The 19812-nt window shown below is 52.2% G+C and overlaps 1 protein-coding gene across 2 annotated transcripts; it reads left to right on the top strand.

The window, feature by feature from the left end:
• Positions 1 to 8293: 8293 nt before the first annotated feature.
• Positions 8294 to 13980, top strand: VAX1 (ventral anterior homeobox 1). 2 transcript variants are annotated; one of them, XM_055345721.1, is made up of 3 exons: positions 8294 to 8534; positions 9692 to 9886; positions 13940 to 13980. In XM_055345721.1, the coding sequence occupies exons 1-3, from the start codon at positions 8294 to 8296 to the stop codon at positions 13978 to 13980; spliced, it is 477 nt and encodes a 158-aa protein (XP_055201696.1). The 2 variants fall into 2 exon arrangements, with proteins under 2 accessions (XP_055201696.1, XP_055201695.1); XM_055345720.1 differs by lacking the exon at positions 13940 to 13980 and adding an exon at positions 11763 to 12341 and having other exon boundaries at positions 9692 to 9879.
• Positions 13981 to 19812: the final 5832 nt, after the last annotated feature.

Genomic DNA, 19812 nt, shown 5'->3' with positions numbered 1-19812 from the left:
CCACATCCCAGTGAGGCAGCTCCATTTGATTTTCCAAAAGTGATGAGGATCTTGGCAAAGACCACCTTTGCGCCATTTCCAGCTCTAACACTTTTTGTTTTCTGTGGTGGTAAGAATGACATGCCATGTGGGGGCACCTGGGTGGCTCAGATGGTTAAGCATCCCACTCTTGATTTCAGCTCAGGTCATGATCTCAGGGTCTTGAGACTGAGCTCCATGACAGCTCTGTGCTCAGCAAGGAGTCTGCTTAAGATTCTCTCCCTCTGCCCCTTCCCACTCTCTCTCGCTCTCTCAGAGATAAATAAATAAATAAATAAATAAATAAATAAAATCTTTTTAAAAAGAGTGATGTTATGTCTTTTATTTGTGCAGCCTCCCCCCCTCCCTTGTAGAGAAGGAACAAAAATAGACGGATGAGCTATTCTCTAGAATTTGTTTATTTCATAGGCGGCACTATATAGTTCCTTAGTCAAGATCATGAAGTTGGATATGGGATGATCCTGGGTTTGAATCCAGATCGTATCACTCCCTAGTTGTGACGGACAAGTTGCTTTAGCCTCTCTGATTCTCAGTTTCTCATCTGTCATATGAGTGTTTCCATTACTTAGTGCTTCATAGCAAATGCACCCAAAGCTTAGTAGCCTAAGGGTGCGTGACTGGCTTAGTTGCTAGAGCATGCGACTCTTGATCTCAGGGTTGTGAGTTTGGCTCCACGTTGCGTGTGGAGCCTACTCAGGATGAAAGAAAAGGAAAGAAAACAAAACAAAGGAAAAAACCAACATATATATTTTTTCAAGATTCTTTCATTTGAACAGGGTTGACAATGGATGGCTCATCTCTGCCTTACATGATATTGTCATGATCCCTTATAAGGTTGCCTTCAGCTGGAAGTTCAGCTAGGCTGGAACATCTAAGATGGCCTCACTCACCTGACTGGAAGTTGGTGCAGTTAGCTGGGGCATCACAATTTTCTCTATGGCCTCCCTTCCTCTAGCAGGCTAGACTCATTTCCATACAATGTGGCAGCTGGGTTCCAAGAGCACAAGAACAGAAGCTACCAGGGCTCTTTAAGACCTAGCCCCAGAACTGGCCTAGTGTCACTTCCATGTCATTATATTGATCAAAGCATGTTGCAAAGCCAGTCAAATTCAGCACAGGAGAAATAGACTGCACCTCTTGAAGGGAGAAATGGCAAACAATTTATGGCCATTTGTAATCAACACAATGGGTACATGTAGGGTTGTTATGAAAAAAATGAGCTAATAGCAGTCAGTAAGTCTTTAATAAATAGTGGTTGCTTATTTCTATTACATAGCATTGAATCAAAATGATGCTAGATCAATCTATTGTAGATTGTAGTAGATGCTTTGCCATCTACGATCTGGACCTTTCAGTTACTCTGGCTGGCTTTAAGTTCCTTCTTGTGGTTCTAACATTGTGCTAGCCTCATGGAAGGTGCTGGAAGAAAGATAGTAATATTAATATATATTGAGTGTTCATTATGTATCAGGCACCATTCTAAGCTCTTTACTTCAGTTACATAATAATGTAATGTGGATAAAGGGTTAACTTTATTTTGCAGATAGGCTACTGAGTCACAGAGAAGCAAAGTAACCAGCCTAACACCACACACCTAGTAAGTGGTAGAGATAGGAACTTATAAATACTAATCAGACAGCCTGGCTTGCCCCAGAACCCTGTTTGTTAACAAGTTCCCTTCCTACTAAAGAATTTTATGTTGATTCTATGTATAAAATATATATAAAAGAACTGAAGAAACTTAGTTTCATGGCACAAAATGAAAAGCTGAGAAGTAGAATCCAATGAGATTGTGTGCTTGAAACGTAGTCAGGGTAATTCAGTACTTAGGTCTTTACACATTGGTTAATATTCTAGTTAAAATGGGGAAGAAGAGGGCAGCCTGGGTGGCCCAGGGGTTTAGGGCCACCTTGAGCCTAGGACCTGATCCTGGGACCCGGGATGGAGTCCCACGTCAGGCTCCCCACCCCACCCCACCCGGAGCCTGCTTCTCCCTCTGCCTGTGTCTCTGCCTCTCTCTCTCTCTCTCTCTCTCTCTGTGTGTGTCTCTCATGAATTATAATAATAATAAAATCTTGAAAAAAACATGGGGAAGAAGAAGTACCTGGGTGGCTCTGCAGTTGACCTTTGGCTCAGGTCGTTATCCCAAGGTCCTGGGATCAAGTCCTGCATCGGCCTCCCCGTGGGGAGCCTGCTTCTCCCTCTGCCTGTCTTTGCGTCTCCCTGTGTGTCTCTCATGAATATATAAAAATAAAATCTTTAAAAAATTAAATGGGGAAGAAATATCTAGATGTATGGATACATTTTCTGTTTTGCATATTCAGTATTAGTTCTTTTTTCCCCATTTTTATGGTTTTATTTAAATTCCATTTAGTTAACATACAGTGTAATACTAGTTTCACATGTATAATATAATGATGCAACATTATACATACAACACCCAGTGCTCATCACAATAAGTGTACTCCTTAATCCCCATCACCTGTTTTACCCATCCCCCTGCCCACCTCCTCTCTGGTACCCATCAGTTTGTTCTCTATAGTCAAGAGTCTGTTTCTTGGTTTGTCTCTTTCTCTTTGCTGATTTGTTTCTTAAATTCCACATGAGTGAGATCATATCGTATTTGTCTTTCTCTGGCTTATTTCAATTAGCATTAGAGTCTCTAACTCGGTTCACATTATTGCAAATGGCGAGATTTCATTCTTTTTGACGACTGAGTAATATTTCATTGTGCATATATACACCACATCTTCTTTATCCACTCATCAGTCCACAGACACTTAGGCTGTTTCCGTGGTTTGAGTCTTGTAGATAATGCTGCTATAAACATCGGGGTACATGTATCCCGACTTAGCATTTTTGTATTCTTTGGGTAAATAGCTAGTAGTGCAATTGCTGGATCATAGGGTAGTTCTGTTTTCAACTTTTTGAGGAGCCTCCATCCCATTTTCCAGAGTGGCTGCACCAGATTTCAGCATCATCCTTCATTCATCTGCTTCTCTAATGCCTTGACCTCCTCCTATGAAACGGGGATAGTGGAGATTAGATAACATTGAATTCATCACCACATGCAACTTTGGTTGAGATGACAGTATCTGTATAAATGCTAGATATTGTTTTTCATTCGCCATTATTATCAGGTGCCCTGATTCATTGTCGCAGACTTAATTTCTGGTTGTATTATCTCCTCTGATGCATTTCTTTTTAAAATGATGTCTCAGACATTAAGTTATGCTATCCCCAAACCACTCATAATCTAAGATCTCAGATTTTCTGCCAGCGTGTTTTCCCCTCCCACATCTTTCTGAAATAAAAAATGAAGACGGAGAAGGAAAGCGCTGTGTACTATCTCTGATCCTACTTTCTGATGCGGTGACAGGGCGGAGGCTGGGCATGTGAAAAGCACCCTGAAGGCTCTGATTGTGATTTAGTTCATTTATATGGCATCATTTCACCCAATCCCAGAGAGCTTTCATCTTGTTCGGGTTCTGGGAAGACTGGGTGCTGGTGGGAGTGTAGCTTTAAGTCAGGAGACCAGGATTGTCACACAGATGCCCCCACTAACTAGTTGTCTAATCCTTAACAAGTTGCTTTGTCTTTCCAGGCTCATTTTCCTCATCTGTCAAGTCAAATGAAGGTTATGGAATAGATGATCTCTAAAAAATCCTTCCAGCTCTACAGCTCTATTCTGGGTCTGTCTGCACCTGCAGACAGTGATGTGGGGGTAGGAAGGGCACTGGGGAGGGAGGTAAATTTAGTCATGAGAATAAACCACTTTTACCTGGAGCAGCCCTGTGTCCTCATGCGTTGTGTAGTGCAGGCTTGTCTCAGATTGTCCAAATAATTGATTGAGTTCTCTCCTTTCTTTGCCAGTGGACACACAGCTTTAGTTTCTGGGAGCAGCAGCTGCTTCTCTGAAATTTTCATCCCAGGGCTTCCGTCCTCCACTGTGTCCTCTCAGAAACCTGTCATGGTTTTTCTGGATGGATGCCCACAGAATTTTAATCCAGTCACACACACACACACACACACACACACACACACACACACAGAAAGTACTATGCATAACAAAAAGCAAAACCAGGTTATGGGTTGAATGTTTCTTTATTGAATTCAGTTACTTCAAGGGCTCAGAACAGAGAGAGGCATCGGTCAGCAGCACTGCTTGTGCTGCCAACCCCAAGCCATGAGCAGTTAGGGCCTATGAGTTCTCTTCATTAAAGGATTTGCATGTGGCGCTGTAGAGAAGAGGCCTATCTGCTTTAGCTCCCATCCTGGATCCAGCCCCAGGTCCTGATACCTCTAGATTCTTGGTCAATGGCAGCTTAATGAAACCAGGTGTCTTCATATAATATCCCAATTTCTTCCCTTCTCCAACAAACCTTTGCATTTCCAGCGGGGGCAGGGTGTGTGTGGGGGATGGGTCCCTACTCTCAAGAAACTTAGCAGAGTCTCCCAACTTTACTCAACTTTAAAAGGTACAGTTTAAAAAGGTACAGTTCTCCCACTGTAACTTGTGCAAAGGTCCCCTGGGAGGCAGGTAGACTCCTGGACCCTGCTCCCAGACATTCATTTAGTAGGTTTGGATCCAGGAAATTATTTTATTCACTCCAGGGCAGCTTGAGGTAGGAGGGTGATAGACTCCTAAGAAGTGCTCATGGCTAGAAATAAATAGCATTATTGCAAACAAGAAGTCCATGTTTCCATTTGAATTTCATGTTGTTTCAATAAAATCTACAAAAATTGATGCCTGATAATCAGGGTTCCGGGCATTAACATTAAGGTCATTCCTCTGTATTTTGGATACAGATTCTGAAAACTCAAAGCAGGAAAAAAAAAAGGCAAAGCCCTTGTAGAGTAGCTAAAGAAGAGTATAAATATCTCTGAGTTCGAATTCCGCACTTCCCAACTGTATGACTCTGGCAAGTTATCCAACTTCTCTGAATCTCTATTTTTATTTATTTATTTTCATCTATAAAACTGGAAGATTGCTAACCTTGCTGATAGAGGGGTGAAGAAAATTAGTTCATGCACCAGTAAGTGCTCAAATAAATAGTTCCTACTACAAAAGATGCCTCTACTATTACCCTGCAGGGAGTGGATGCAAGTGTCTCCAAGGCCCAACTTCAAATGGGTATTTGGGATTTGGCCAGAGTTTGGCGTGTCCTCTAGGGCCGGATATACGCCAGCCCCGGACCTCCCTGGGCTACCACTGCCCACCCAGCTAGGCTTTTCTGAGGGCTGCAGTTCGCTCCCTGGCTGGTTCTCCTCCTTCACCCAAAAGAAGAGGTGGTAGGTTGGGTAATTTTATTTTAAAAGATTCCTAACTCTGGGAAACGAACTAGGGGTGGTGGAAGGGGGGGGGGCGGTGACTGGGTGGCGGGCACTGAGGGGGGCACTTGACGGGATGAGCACTGGGTGTTATTCTGTATGTTGGCAAATTGAATACCAATAAAAAATAAATTTATTATTATTATTTAAAAAAAAAAAGACTCTTCTGGGCCTTGGACCAGCCCTGCAGGTAGCAGCGTGGATTCCTTGGATTCCGAGGGCCTCAGTAGCCTTTGTGGAAAGGAGGCGGCGGCCGAGCCGGTGCGATGTGGGACCCGGAGCCACCCTCCGGTGGCCACACTGGGGCCAAGGCCCGGGCCCGGGGCTCTCCGCGGCCAGCAGGTCGGGCCCAGCGGTCGGAGGGTCGGACCTCGCCCCACGCCCGGCCAGGTGGCAGGGAAGGGCCATGGGCCGGGGCTTGGGAGCCCATCGTCTACCCGCCCGAGGAGCGCCCAGGAATTGGCTCTGGCCCAGCTGGACAGGGAAATAAATGAGGGCCCCATTACCGCCCGGATCCCCCTGGAGAGGACCCAAAACCCGGGGACCTGCGCTGGCGGCGCAGTAACGGGCACCGCTCCACCCGCGTGGAGCCCTCGGGGCGCCAACCTGGGCGCTTGCGCGTGGCGGGAGGTAGCCGGCGAGTTTGCTGGACTTTGTCTCCATCCCACTGAGCATCTCCAGGCCCGGGCGGCCACGAGGAGTCCTCCCCCTGCCCACCCCACCGGCGCCACCGGACCCGGGGCCGAGGGCGGAATCCCAGGCGCGGAGCACCCGAAGGCCCAGCTGGCGACAGCCCGACAGCCCGACAGGACACCCGTCCGCCGGGACCCGGGAACCCCGCCTCCCTGCAGAGAGCAGCTCAGGACAATCACACACACACACACACACACACACACTCACACACTCACACACCCCATCAAATGAAGTAAAAGCCCAAGGTCTGCCTCCGCGGCCAGAGGCGGCCTCCGGAACCGGACGGAGCGTGGGTGCTCCGCGGGGCTGCAGGGGGTGGGGGTGAGGGTGGGGGCGGCGGGGGGAGGGGAGGGGAGGGTGCGGAGGACCCGGCTCGGCCGCCCCTCCCGCTCGCGGCCCTCCCGCCGGGTCCCGGGGTGCTGGCGGGGCGGCGGGGCGGCGGCGCGGGCGGAGCCCCTCGGAGCCCACCCCACACACTCGCACCCCCTCCTCCTGCCTCTCTCCCACCCGCTCGCCGGCACCCCCGCCCCCAGCCCCCTCCTCCCCGCCCGCCCGCCTCCGCCCCCATTCTGGGAATTGTGTGGAAAAATTCTCAGCCAAACCTCCCACCTCTCCTCTCCTCTCCCCCACCCCCGCCACCCTACTCCCTTTAAAAAACCCCCTTTCCTCCCCGGCCCCTGCACTCTTTGTGAATGAGGGCAGGGAACACGGCCCTTCCCCCGCCCAGGAGCCACGCCAGACCGCCGCACTCAGAGCACTGTTTGTTAATAGTCCAATTAGATAATTGCCATCTTTCACTCCTTTTGCTCCGCATTTCCCATAAAGGAATGAATGGGGAGAGCGGCGTGGAGAGGGCTTCTGCCCCGGCAAGGTGACGAGAAGGGCTGGAGCATGCTCCTTGCACAAGGCCATGCGCTTGAATTGAATCATTGTAGCCTAATCAATGCTCTTATTGGATTACTGGCTGTTGCTTTTCTCAAAGATATTGTAGCAGAGACAATGAAATAGCTAGGGGAAAACTTTTTTTTTTTTTTTTGAAGCAGATCTCACAGTTGAGATTTTTCTCGGCTCTCTCTCTCCCTCTCCCCCTCTCTCTCCTGCTGGACTCTGAGTACAAAGCTGCCCTTTGAATGGGCTGCCTCAGGGCTGCTGGAGGTGAAGGCAGGGGAAAAAAAAAAAAAAAAAACCCAACTGGAACTAAATGAAGAGAGGTGGCAGTTTAAGATGGCTGTCAGCGTCGAGGTGTGTTAAGGAGTTGTTTGGGACGAAAGCCTGGCGTTTAGAGTTCGGGGGAGATACTTTTTGGGAAAACTTTGACTCCACCATCACCATCGCCCCCCTTCTTCTTCTTCTTCTTCTTCTTTTTTTTTTCCCCCTAGAGGCAACTGCTTTCTTCTGCTGCAGGGTGTGTAAGCGTTTTTGTTGGTTTCTTTTACCCTCCCCCTCCCCCTCCCTGGGCTCTATCTGTCGAGTGCGGAGAGAACCCCTCTAGCCAGTATGTGAGCAGGAGGGTCAAAGGCAAAGGGAAAGTTAATAATGCCTGCTAATGGTACTAACAATTCAGGAGGAATCTTGTCAAAAGTTTTGCTGGAAGTGTGGGTCTTTGATTGTGTGTTTCCTGAAAGCAAGACCAATCATTTCCGTTTATTCACTGGCTAAACCCCTACTTGATTGGGGACAAGGACAGAAACCATCCATTACGATCTGATATATTATCCAAACAATTTAGTGTATTCATGAGGTAACCGAAACGTGGGGGCTGCGAAATTACCCGTAATCAATTGCAACAGCGAGTGTACGTCCCCGCGGGTGTCGGACAACTACAACTCGCCGTGTCAGTAACAGGCGGGAGCCGCAGCGTTTCGGAGTTGCTCTGCTTGCTACGCGATCGCCGGGCTGGGGACACTGGACGTGCTCAGAGGACGCGGACGCTGACGAGTTGGCCTCGCCGCGGCTGCACCGGGATCCTGGACCAGACCCGCCGCCTCCCCGAGAGCGCGCCACTCGCCGGTCGCCGCTGACCCGCCCGCGGTCGCCGCAGCCGCCCCGCGGGGACATTCATTCTTGCCGCTTGCCTCTCTCTGGGCAGGGCTCAGGAGCTCCATTGTAGGGTTCTGTCCCCGCAGTGCCTCTGTTTTGTTTCTTTTTGTTTGTTTCTTTTTTCTTTTCTTTTTTTTTCTTTTTGTTTTTTTTTCTTTTTTCCTCCTTTTTTTCCCCCCCTTTTTTTCCTATGTTCGGGAAACCAGACAAAATGGACGTTCGGTGCCACTCGGACGCAGAGGCTGCCCGGGTCTCGAAGAACGCGCACAAGGAGAGCCGGGAGAGCAAGGGTGCGGAGGGGAACCTCCCTGCCTCCTTCCTCAAGGAGCCGCAGGGCGCCTTCTCCGCGTCGGGGGCCGCGGAAGATTGTAACAAAAGTAAATCCAATTCGGCCGCCGACCCGGATTATTGCCGCCGGATCCTGGTCCGAGGTAGGGATGGGGTAGGGCTGCGGGGCGCGTGCTTTTGCAGGAGGACCCGGGGTGCCCGAGCGGCGCGCCGCCCCAGACCCAGGCCCGCGGGGAGGAGATGCTGGCTGGGACTTCGGGGAAAGTTGCTGGCCTCTCCCCACCCCGCCCCCCCCGGGTCTGGCCGGCCGCTGGGCACTGGCACCTGGGGCGCGCACCCTCCGGGACCCTCGACCCTCCACGCTCCGAGGGGCCCCGCCTGCAAGGTTGCAGGGGAGCCCAGGGGCTGCGCGCGCGGGCCCGGGCTGCAGGCTGCGGCCTCTGAGCAGGGGGAAGGAGCAGGACACCATGGAGGGCGAGTGCGCGCTGTGCGAGTCGGAGCACCTGCCGGGAGCCCGCCTCCTGGCCCCCGCGCCCCGGCCGGCCGAGTGCACGCCAGGGGAGCGCGGGCGCCGGAGCAGAGCCGCGGATCGCCCGCTACGGGCCGGCCCCGGGGCGCGCTGGGCCGAGGGCCCGGGCGCCGCGCTCAGGGCTGGCCGCCGCCGCCGCCGCCGCCGCCGCCGGCAGAGGAGGCTGGGTTGGGTGGCCGGGCCACGGATGTCGCCTTGGTGCTCGGCTCGACCCCGCCGTGCTGCGCGCTGGGCTTCGGCGGTGGCAGTCGCGAGGCCCGGCCCCGGCCGGCGCCGCCCCCGCCAGCAGATCGGCAGGCCCCGCGGCCCCGACTCTGTCCCTCCTCCTTCCGCCGCCCCCGCTCCGGAGAGGAGACCCTGGGGTGGGGCGCTGGGACCGCCCGAGCGGGGTCTGGTCAAGGTGCTCCGGAGCTGGGGCCCACGCGCCCCGGCCTGGTCAGTCTGGAGACCCTCAGGCCACAGGGGACCCGGACCGCGCGCCCGAGGCTCCCAGGCCGGAAGGAGCATCAGTCGATTTGGATTTTTTTTTCCCCTCCCGCGTCCAGAGGCTATATATTTGCTATAAAAGCAAAGTCTGGTCTCCCCCCCTTTCGTCAGCGGTGTGGAGTTAGCCCCCTCGCTCCCCAAACACACCGGGTCTCTGCTCCCCCGCCCCCCACCCCCCACCCCCGCGACTGCAGGCAGCTGGCGAGCGAGTCCTCCAGCCAGCTCCGGCCAGGGAGGCGAAGGGAGACGGGAGGGATCCCGCGACTGACATCTCCCCTTCCTCAGATGCCAAGGGTTCCATCCGAGAGATCATTCTGCCCAAGGGCCTGGACCTGGACCGGCCCAAGAGGACGCGCACGTCCTTCACCGCCGAGCAGCTCTACCGGCTGGAGATGGAGTTCCAGCGCTGCCAGTACGTGGTGGGCCGAGAGAGGACGGAGCTCGCCCGGCAGCTTAACCTCTCCGAGACCCAGGTACCAGGTGGCCAGGCCTGCACAGCTCTGCAGGAGCCTGCCTCCCCCCACCGCTCCAGCCAGCTCTTCCCAGTACTTAGCCTGGCTCTGGATAGACTCCCAGGGGAGGTGGAGGAGGCAGGGAGGATGGGGTGAAAGACCTCACAATTTCTTCCCTTCCATAAACCTTTCCCTCTATGCCCTCAGATCTTCCAGGGCCCATGCTCTGCCCACCATGGCCTAGCCCAGGAGGCCCAAAATTCTGTCCTTCGGAATACCTGTTGGATCACAGTCTTGAGAATTCCCTGCTCACCTCTGGGCTACAAGGAACCAATGTTTGCCCCTTGTCTCAGTCAGCCCATTTTGGCCAGATTTCCAGGCACCGCTCCTCTTGGGAACCCCAGCCTTAGACAACAAGCAGGCCTGTTCTGCAGGAATGGGGCTGGCGCCAAAGCCATCTGGGTGCTGAGGGTAGCAACTAGATTGGAAAGGTGTGCATTCCTGAGATTTGCCCTGGCAGGCCAGGCTACCCTGCCCCTTATGGCTTCCTCTGGCCCCGAGCTGGACCCAGAGCCATTCCCAGCCCTGAGCATCCACTGGGCACCTATGATGCCCTGTCTTCTGTGCCAGTGAAATGTGAAGTGTGGGATCAGAGGCTGATGTGGGGCCCTGGTTGCCAGCACTACCAACCTTGCTTGAGGTCTCTTCTTTTACATGAAATCCACACGATGTTACTGTAGTTAGCCATGTAGACTCTGGGTCGGGGGTTTTTCAGGGCCTTAGAGCTTTGCCTTGTGGAGGCCCTTGTGGGCCTAGGGAGGGCATGGCACCAGTTTGGCCTAGGTAAAGCAGACTTCTTTCTGAGGTCCAGTCTCCTTCCCTGGGCCCAGCCCTGAAGCAGGTAGGGAGCATGTTAGGTCTGGAATCTGGGCAGAATGCTGAGAACTGACGACAGATCATATTGGATATTCTTTTTGAATCTGAATTGGCATGATAGCTTTTTCCTATTCTCTCTACTACCACCTCTCTTAGTTTACAAAATCTAGGCCTTTCCTTGTAGCTGCTAAACTCTATCCTGGGCCACCAACTAGGCCTCAAGAGGGGCAGAGGGAGATGAGAAAGTGAGAGAGAGGTTGGTAGAGAGGATTTAGTTCATCCCAGCCTCTTGGTTTCCTCCCATGATTCCAAAGTCATGAGGGAGAGCAGGGAAGTGATAAATTAAGAGTATCACTCAGAACCTCCAATCCAGCTAGCAGAGAGAGGGGATGGAGAAAGCTTGGCCTGTAATCCATCCTGCACAAATCATTCCTTCTACAGCCACCTTCCCTACTTTTGCTGCTAGTTAATGGTCAAATGTGACCCTGATAAGCAAGAAACAGCTTCTTGAAGCCTTGGACAGGACTGATGTGGCAGAAGCTAAATTCGAGCTCCTTGGTTGGGCCAGGGGCCTGGGTCCAGAGAAGTAGAGCAATACTCCTCCCCACCCAACTCCGGCTTCCCACACTGCAGTCTTCCGGTCTTACCCCTCTCCTGGACATGTGAGCTCACAAGCTAGGATGATCCACGTCTGGCTGGTCCAGGTAGTGAGGCAGCCCAGCAAAATAAATCCCTCTTGGTCTTCCTTGGAGTTAGGGTCCTGGACATCTTTATTGCTCTACTTATCATCTCGCACAGCCTGGGCCTGCTTCCATGACCCGGAAGCGCAGCCTCCTGGAGCTGTGGTCCAACTCCAGGGGGCCCAGGCAGCTCCCCGGCTAGCACCTCTCCAGCTGCGGGCTGGGGTTGGGGTTGGGAGAGCCCCCCCCCCCAGAACCCGAGCCCTCGCGACCTGGGAGCCCGCTTGCGCTTGACGCCCGGTCTCTCCCTGCCCCTCTTTCCCGCCCTCCCTGCGCCCCTGCGCCCAGGTGAAGGTCTGGTTCCAGAACCGGCGCACGAAGCAGAAGAAGGACCAGGGCAAGGACTCGGAGCTGCGCTCGGTGGTGTCGGAGACGGCGGCCACGTGCAGCGTGCTGAGGCTGCTGGAGCAGGGCCGCCTGCTGTCGCCTCCCGGCCTGCCCGCGCTGCTGCCTCCTTGCGCCACCGGCGCGCTCGGCTCGGCGCTGCGCGGTCCCAGCCTGCCGGCCCTGGGCGCGGGCGCCGCCGCGGGCTCGGCCGCCGCCGCCGCCGCCGCCGCCGCCCCGGGTCCCACGGGCGCCGCGTCCCCGCACCCGCCGGCCGTGGGCGGCGCTCCGGGCCCCGGGCCCGCCGGGCCAGGGGGACTGCACGCGGGCGCGCCGGCCGCCGGCCACGGCCTCTTCAGCCTACCGGTGCCGTCGCTGCTCGGCTCGGTCGCCAGCCGCCTGTCCTCCGCCCCGTTGACAATGGCCGGTTCGCTGGCCGGGAATTTGCAAGAACTCTCCGCCCGGTACCTGAGCTCCTCGGCCTTCGAGCCTTACTCCCGGACCAACAATAAAGAAGGGGCCGAGAAAAAAGCGCTGGACTGATTTTAAGTGTTTGCCTGTATTTATATTTATAGTATCTATTGTGGTGATATTTATGGACTCGCGTCTGCGGCGCCGCGGGCTCCCGCGCTGGGCTTCCCGCCCCCACCAGGCCCCCGACAGCTCTCCTTCCCCGCTAGTCTCTGCCACCAACCTTCCTGCGGGCTACTTTTTTTCTACCTTTCCTCCGAGCTCCCCCACCCCCACCCCGCCCCCAACTTCCTTCCGAATCCAGGAGAATCCAAAGAATTGGGGGGAAATATCCGAATTAGCCACCTGACGCCCCAACCAATGCCTGGCGCTGGAGGGAAAAGACTGGGTCGAAGTCGAAGCACCGGGACACCTGCTCCAGATCGGCCGCTCCTGCTTTTGACCGTTCTTAGGAATATTGAAAGAGCAAAGCTGCACGCAGACCCCAGGGGCTGAAAAGGCTGGTAGGTGTCGTTAGACCAAAAAAAAAAAAAAAAAGGAAGACGTTCGTTCCTCTCGCCAGAGCAACCAGGGCTTCGGGGAGCCCCTGGGCCCCACTTTGCGGACCGCTTGGGAGAGCCGGTGCACACGCAGCTTTCTGGCTGGACAAATCCTGCCGAATTTTTCCCCCTTTAGAGAAGCAACAATCATCACCATCACCACCATCACCACCACCACCACCACCACCACCACCACCACCGACCCCAGGAGATAAACCAAACGTCACGGTAGGCCAGGACGGTGGTAATACATTTGATATCATCAGCAATAAAGCAAGAGTCCCAACTACTACCTAAAACCAGATGAAGCGAAACCGGTTTTCGAATACTCCCAACGACCGACTTTGGAAGGTTTAAGAGAATTCAGGATCGAGAATGCTGCGCAGGGCAAAGCAAAATTGAGGTTCTGGGTGTTATGACTTTGCATGGGAAATTCAAAAGGAAAAAGCAAAAGAAAAGCCAACGCTGCTGATGAAAGAAAATTCAGAGTCTTTCCTCGGAGGCCGCTCCGGGCGGTGGCCGAGAGCCCCACGCTCCTCCGGCGAGAGCAGGGCGGCTGCCGGCGCCTCTCCCCACCGTCCCCCCCCCCCCCCGCCCCCGGACCCGCGGGCCCCCGGGCGGCCTTGCTGCGTTTGGAAACGAATCGTGCCCTTTGCTTCCTCTTCCCCACTCCCGGATTCACCAAACTCTTCCAACTCGCTGGAAACGCCTGGATTTCTTCGAGGACCGGGTGGCAGGGCCGAAGCTGGGGACAGCAGGGCTGCCCAGCCTCCCCGAGCCGCAGTCTCCGCGCTCAGATCAGCTCCCCGCCTGGATAGGAGAGACATCGGTCCCACCCCTAGCCCCTCCGACACCCCCAGGGGCCCCACCGCCCCGACTCAGAAACCGGGACCGCGCACCACGCAGGCACAGCCTCATTCCTTCCCGGAGCAACAACCACTGTCCCCTGCAGCCACGGCCCCCCGCATTTTAACCAAAACCACAGACCTAGACGGCGAGGTTGCCGCAGTGTCTAGAATGTATTCCTTCCTCCGAAGCGAGCGCAGAGCATTTTTAAAATAGTAATTTTATTGTAAATTATTTACGTCGGAAGCTTTTTTTTTTTCCTCTCTCTTTTTTTTTTTCTTTTAGAAAATAGCGAAGAAAATAATGAACGATTCAAACGCGGGTAGGTGTCACTGAATCCTGGCTACTAACTCTGTTCTGAATGTTTTGGATATTTGGATGTTTTGTATTTATGTGGTGAGAGTGAAATATATATATCTGAGATGATAAACGAGGTGCATTTTTGTCTTGTGTTTGAAGGATTAAAAAAAAAAAAGAAAGAAAAAGGAAGAGGAAGAAAAGGAAGAAGGCCCCCAGGAAATGATGAGTCTGGGCGTGGGGACTCCTGGGGCAGAGGGTGGTCACCGAGGAGCGCGTGGGGCCCTGTAGCTGGTACGGTCAGCTCCTGGGTGGAGGTTTGGGGTGCCTCTGGTCCCCAGAGACCCAGCTACCTGCCTACACTGTTCCTTCCACTTCTCTGAGTACAGCTCCCTCTCTGGCTCTCTATCCCAGTGGTGATGGACCATCAAGCCTTCCCCTCTCGATCTCCCACTGTGTGTTTCTTGGCTTATTTAGGAACTTGTCTCCGGACACCCTAAAGTTCCTACCTCCTAACACTCCCAGTTACTAGAGTTTTCCAGCCACATCTCCACGCCAGCCCGGCAGTATTTGGGATTTGCCCCGGCAATCACAGGGGCCCGGGACAGGCACAATTTTTCCTTTCTCCTGATTTAGAGAAAGTCTCTCTCTGCCTCAAAGAGAAACTCAGAGGGAGCAGGAGGATGGAATAGATATTAATTCCTGCACGGATCTCTTTCCACCCCATACCGGTCTATATGAGGTGGTGATGGCTGTAGACATTGCAGGCAGAACTCGGGGGGGCTAGGAAGGCTGAGGGGGTGCCCCTAGACACTCTCCTAAAGTCTGCGGCCCGGAATCGCAGGCACAGCGGCCCCAGCTCCCTCTGCTTGGTGCCCACATCCCTGGGTGGTGGTGTGGGGTGGGGTGCAGTTTCCTGGGGGCATCCGAAGGGCCGGGCCCCTTGAACCTGGCGAGGGTACAGTGCCTGAGCCGCAAGTTTGTGGCACTGGAAATGAGGCAGCAGCACAGTGCAGGTGACCAAGTTCCCGAGCTGAGCGTGGATTGGATCTCTGAGCAGTTTAGGGCCTTCCCAATGAGCTGGGTGTCTTGCTGGGAGCAGCCACAGCCCCCAGACAGTCCACATTTGTTTCTCAAAGTCGGTACACACCCCTTAGCTTGCTACCTCGGGGCTCCTCCCCTCCCGGTCCTTCTCTGCTCATTCTCTTCCCTGGGAAGCTGCTTTCCCTCCCCCCCCGCCCCAGGATCTCTCTCCCCTGGTGCTCTGGGTCTCCTCTTTTCCATCACCTCTCCCCAGCCAGCCTCTGTCTCTCTGCTTCTCTCTCATCTCTCTTTCTCTCTCTCTCTCTCTCTGATTCCTCTGCCTACCCGGGTGGCCCCAAGGCCAAGGCGTGGGTGGCTCTGCAGCGGTTTCCTGGCTGGTGGCTTGGGGCCAGAGAATGGGGGAGAAGAGAGTGAGAAGGTGGCATAATTTTATGGAACAAAAGAAAACACAAAATCCTAGCTTCATGGTCCCCAACAAGCTTCGGACTGTCCCCCAGGAGCCTCAGCCTGGGGAGTCATGGAGCAGATCCCTTAGCAGCTTTCTCTCCTTTCTCTTCCTGCTTGTTTATCCCTAAAAGGGGAAAGAGCCACTTACCCCATTTCTCTGCTCTCACCTCCCTTCCCTGGCTTTGGGAAGAGCTGCTGAGCTCTTCTCCTGCCACTCGGGGAGTGCAATTGTTCTTAACGAGACTCTTCTGCATAGAACATGAATCACAATTTTAATTAAAAACCGTTTATAGACAATTCATTTAATTTCAGTGCCTGTCTTGTTTGCCCTCCTTCTCCAAGGGCCTCCAGCAAGCTGCCTGGGTCCCTGGAGCCCTCTGGTGAGGACTCTAGCCTCCATCTAGTGACTCACAGGCCAGGGGGGAGGCAGGTGGCCTCTGTGACAACAGCTGGCCCTGCCTGGAAGAAGGTGGAAGGGGTTCCTGTAGGTCAAGGAGAACAGCTGGAGGTGGGGGAGCTGAAAGGAATCTCATGCTCAGGCCTGCACAAAGCAGCGTCCAAGTTAGTTCAGAGCGAAAAAGGAAAAGAAAGAAAACCTTTCACCAAACTCCTGTGACTTTGGTGGTCAGGTGTGGGGAAGACACCGAAAGTGCCTTTTCACCTGGGGAGTCGAAAGGAGACACATCCTCATATCCATCCTTGCAGTTGGCCTAACCCAGAGCACAGTGTATTCACAATAAATAGCATTCAGCAGCCTTTTATCGTGTCCAAATAGCCTTTCACTATACCGTCTCTATTGCTCCTTATTTTCAGAGGTCTAGCCTCATTTTAAAGAGCCACATCAGGCTTGGAACAGTCAAATGACTTGCTGAAGACTACAGAGCTAATCAGAGCCACAAGCCTGAAAGTTCTCCATAGGGCCAGGGCCCTCTTTTTCCATTTCCCCTACCCCCTCCTTTTCTTTGCCTTTTCCCTTTCCTGGCTCTCTCTTTCCCTCCCTCCCTTCGTTCTTCTATTCCCTTCTTTCCTTCTTTCATTTCTTCTTTTTGTGCCTAAAGCAGCTGGCTCATGGTACCTGAATTCTTTAGCGTGTTTACAGCCGCATCTGCAGACTCCTATTTCCAGCCCTCTTTTTACTACGCCAGCTGCTAAGGATTTACTCGGTGCCTTCATTAAGAAGTTTGAATTATTCCCTTCTTCCTGTTTCTTTCTTGCCAGTATCCAGTACTTTCCCCCTGCTGCTGTCTAGAGTGACTTCTTTAAACCCATGTCTACCTTCCATCTCTACCTCATACTTCCGTAAAGCAATTTCTTTAAATGGAGATCTAATATTCATACAGTAAACATCTAAATGGTAAAGTAGATGAAGCTGAAGGGCACAGTTGATGAACGTTTACACACACACTCACGCGCGTGCATGTGCACACACACACACATTCTTGAATTGTTTCAGTGATAAGCTTTCAATTTGTCCTCTTAGGCCAAATGGTGATACGATGTCTTTCTCCTGTTTGAAGAGAAATGTCATATCAGTGTGCTGTTATCGCACAGAAAACCTTTCCAGGACAGCTTCCTAAGGCTTCTTGAAGGAATTAGAAATTATGTATTTCTCTCCATCCCCTGCAGTTCTGAGTCTAAGTGACTTAAGTCAAACATCTGATTAGAACTTAAAATGTGCTAAGTCAGTGTTTCTCAAGAAACAAGGGAAGACCACCTGCTTCTGAAGTATCTGGAGACTGGGTAAAATGCAGATTCCTAAACCTAGCTGCCCCCGCCCCATATGAATCAGAAACTCTGGGAGTGGGGCTCAGGAATGTACATTATTAATACGTTTCCCAAGTGATTCACATCCATGCTAACATTTGAGAACTGTTTGAAATGGCAAACTTTCAGAACACTCCAACTTCTAGCATCTGGTCCAGGGTCTGGCGTTTGGTAGGAACACAATGAGCGTTTGTTAAACAGATTAACCTACATTTTCTGACAGTTTAGAGTTTCTTGGATCACATCATACCATTGTAATTTAACACTATTTCTACATCAGGAAATCTTTACATCCCAGAGTCTTTTTACTGGAATAGGTTTCATTTTGAGGAAGCAGGGGAGGAAAGAGGGATAAATTTTGGTGGTTTCTCAGATCTCAGGGATGATTTTTTAAATGAACCCAACTGGGACCAACTTGCTGGACATGCTGCTCCCCTTCAGACCTGGGAGTTTGGGGAGGGGGGTGGAGGGTCCTCCAGCTTTGCTGATAGCCCTCAACCTTTCTTGGTTGGAACTAAGGATTCTGTTGGAGAGAAAATAGAGCAATGGAAAGGAGCAAGGCACCAGGGCCAGAGAAACTGGGATGAAATGGACATGGAAACTGCAAGTCACTTCTGTACTCTCTGATTTATGTCTGAAACTTATTTTCTATGGAGAAACACATTTACTTACCTTCTTACCCTGAAAACAGAAAATAAATGTGCGCTTCATATGGTAATGTTGTATCCATTCTTAAAAATACCAGCAACACCGAGAAACACACACACACACACACACACACACACACACACATCCATTCCTTGGTATCTCATCATGCCCACCATGATGGTTTGCTAGTCTAAGAAAAAGTGATTATTCTTAGTGGTTACTGGTTATGGGCTCTAGAATCAGAGTGACTTGGGTTTGAATCCAAGAGCCACCACTTAATTGCTGGGTAGTCTCCGACGAACTACTCAGCCAGCTTTTCTAAGCCTGTTTCCATAAATAATGGTAGCTACTTCAGAGAATTTTCATGAGCAGTTAATTAGAAAAGGCATGGAAAGCATCTGGTACAACCTAATATAAACATTCAAATGTTAGCTATTTATTATAAGGCGGTGTCACTGTGGTCAGTGATGATCTGAGACTCTGGGCCTCAGTTTCCCCATCTGTAGAGCAAAGGATTTGGCTGAAAGTCCTTTCATGAGGAACGACTTGAAATGTGGTTGAGCCAGTCATAATGGAATTTATTCTCCCTGCCTTTAGACTGGATACCACAGTCATCAGTGAGCACACCATTTTTAAAAAATGATTTTATTTATTTGAGACACAGAGAAAGAGAGAGAGAGAGAGGGAGAGAGAGAGAGAGAGAGAGAGAGAGAGGCAGAGACAGGCAGAGGGAGAAGCAGGCTCCAGCAGGGAGCCCGATGTGGGACTCGATTCCAGGTCTCCAGGATCAGGCCCTGGGCTGAATTGTTGGCTGCATTTCTACCAAGACTCCAATGCAGGGACGCTTGGGTGGCTCAGCAGTTGGGTGTCTGCTCCCGGCTCAGGGGGTGATCCCAGAGACCCAGGATTGAGTCCCACATCGGGTTCTCTGCATGGAGCCCGCTTCTCCTTATGCCTGTGTCTCCACGTGATAAATGATAAATTATTATTTTAATGATGCGGCACACAGCCGTTAGCTGTCGGTCTCCCTTGAGAATTACCGTAGCTGAGAGAGCCAACTTGCCCAGAGTCACACCCCATTGTCCAATGACTGAGCAACAAGAGGATATACTTGGTAGCTTTGAAGGACCATTCCATCTTCCAAACCCCCTGAATTGTTGGCTGCATTTCTACCAGGACTCCAATGCAGGGATGCCTGGGTGGCTCAGCGGTTGGGCATCTGCCTTCGGCTCAGAGGGTGATTCCAGAGACCCAGGATCGAGTCTCACATCAGGCTCCCTGCATGGAGCCTGCTTCTCCCTCTGCCTGTGTCTCTATGTCTCTCTCTCTGTGTCTCTCACGAATGAATGGATAAAATATTTTTTTAAAAAAAGACTCCAATGCAGCTGGACTTCTTCTGCCCAATACTACTTCTTTCTTTTCCCTTTGACACTTGCTGAGCTTGAAGCAGTGGCTAATATACCTCTTATGTGCTAATCTCCCCTCTTCTTAGGGAACCCAACTTGCATCAAATGTTGTGGGAAAGACCTTGGAAAGTGATAGAAATGGAGAGGAAGCACTGAACACCTAGAACATAGAACGATTGAGGACAGATCATGGGAGAAGCGGTAGCAATGCAGGGAGGACCTGGTATACCATATTCATGACCCCCATCACTGCTTTACCATCAAGGTGATGGGGAGTCACTGAAAGATTCTCCCAAGGAGATCATGAAATCATTGCAGATGTGTATTTTGAAAGATCTTTTTGGCAGTAGGGGAGAATTTCACGGGAGGTGGGTGTGGAAACAGGATTCTGGGGCAGAGAAGGTTGGTGAGTTCACTCCATAGGCACAAGCGAGGCTGGTGGTGGAGGTGGTGTCATCCATTGGTGCAGAAGCAGCGGAAATGGAGCAGAGGGGATGGATTCAAGGCATTTTCTAAGATAAGAATCAACCGATCTTAGAACCAAGGGAAGGT

This window comes from Nyctereutes procyonoides, unplaced genomic scaffold, assembly GCF_905146905.1.
Source record: "Nyctereutes procyonoides isolate TBG_1078 unplaced genomic scaffold, NYPRO_anot_genome, whole genome shotgun sequence".
NCBI lineage: Eukaryota > Metazoa > Chordata > Mammalia > Carnivora > Canidae > Nyctereutes > Nyctereutes procyonoides.
This window is presented reverse-complemented; position numbering and strand designations above follow the sequence as displayed.

Excerpts from the sequence above, each read along its gene's own strand:
- VAX1 (XM_055345720.1), top strand. The coding sequence starts at position 8,294 with ATGTTCGGGAAACCAGACAAAATGGACGTTCGGTGCCACTCGGACGCA. Across the intron at positions 8,535-9,691 it reads CCGCCGGATCCTGGTCCGAG|ATGCCAAGGGTTCCATCCGA; the intron begins GTAGGGATGGGG and ends CCCCTTCCTCAG. Across the intron at positions 9,880-11,762 it reads TTAACCTCTCCGAGACCCAG|GTGAAGGTCTGGTTCCAGAA; the intron begins GTACCAGGTGGC and ends CCCTGCGCCCAG.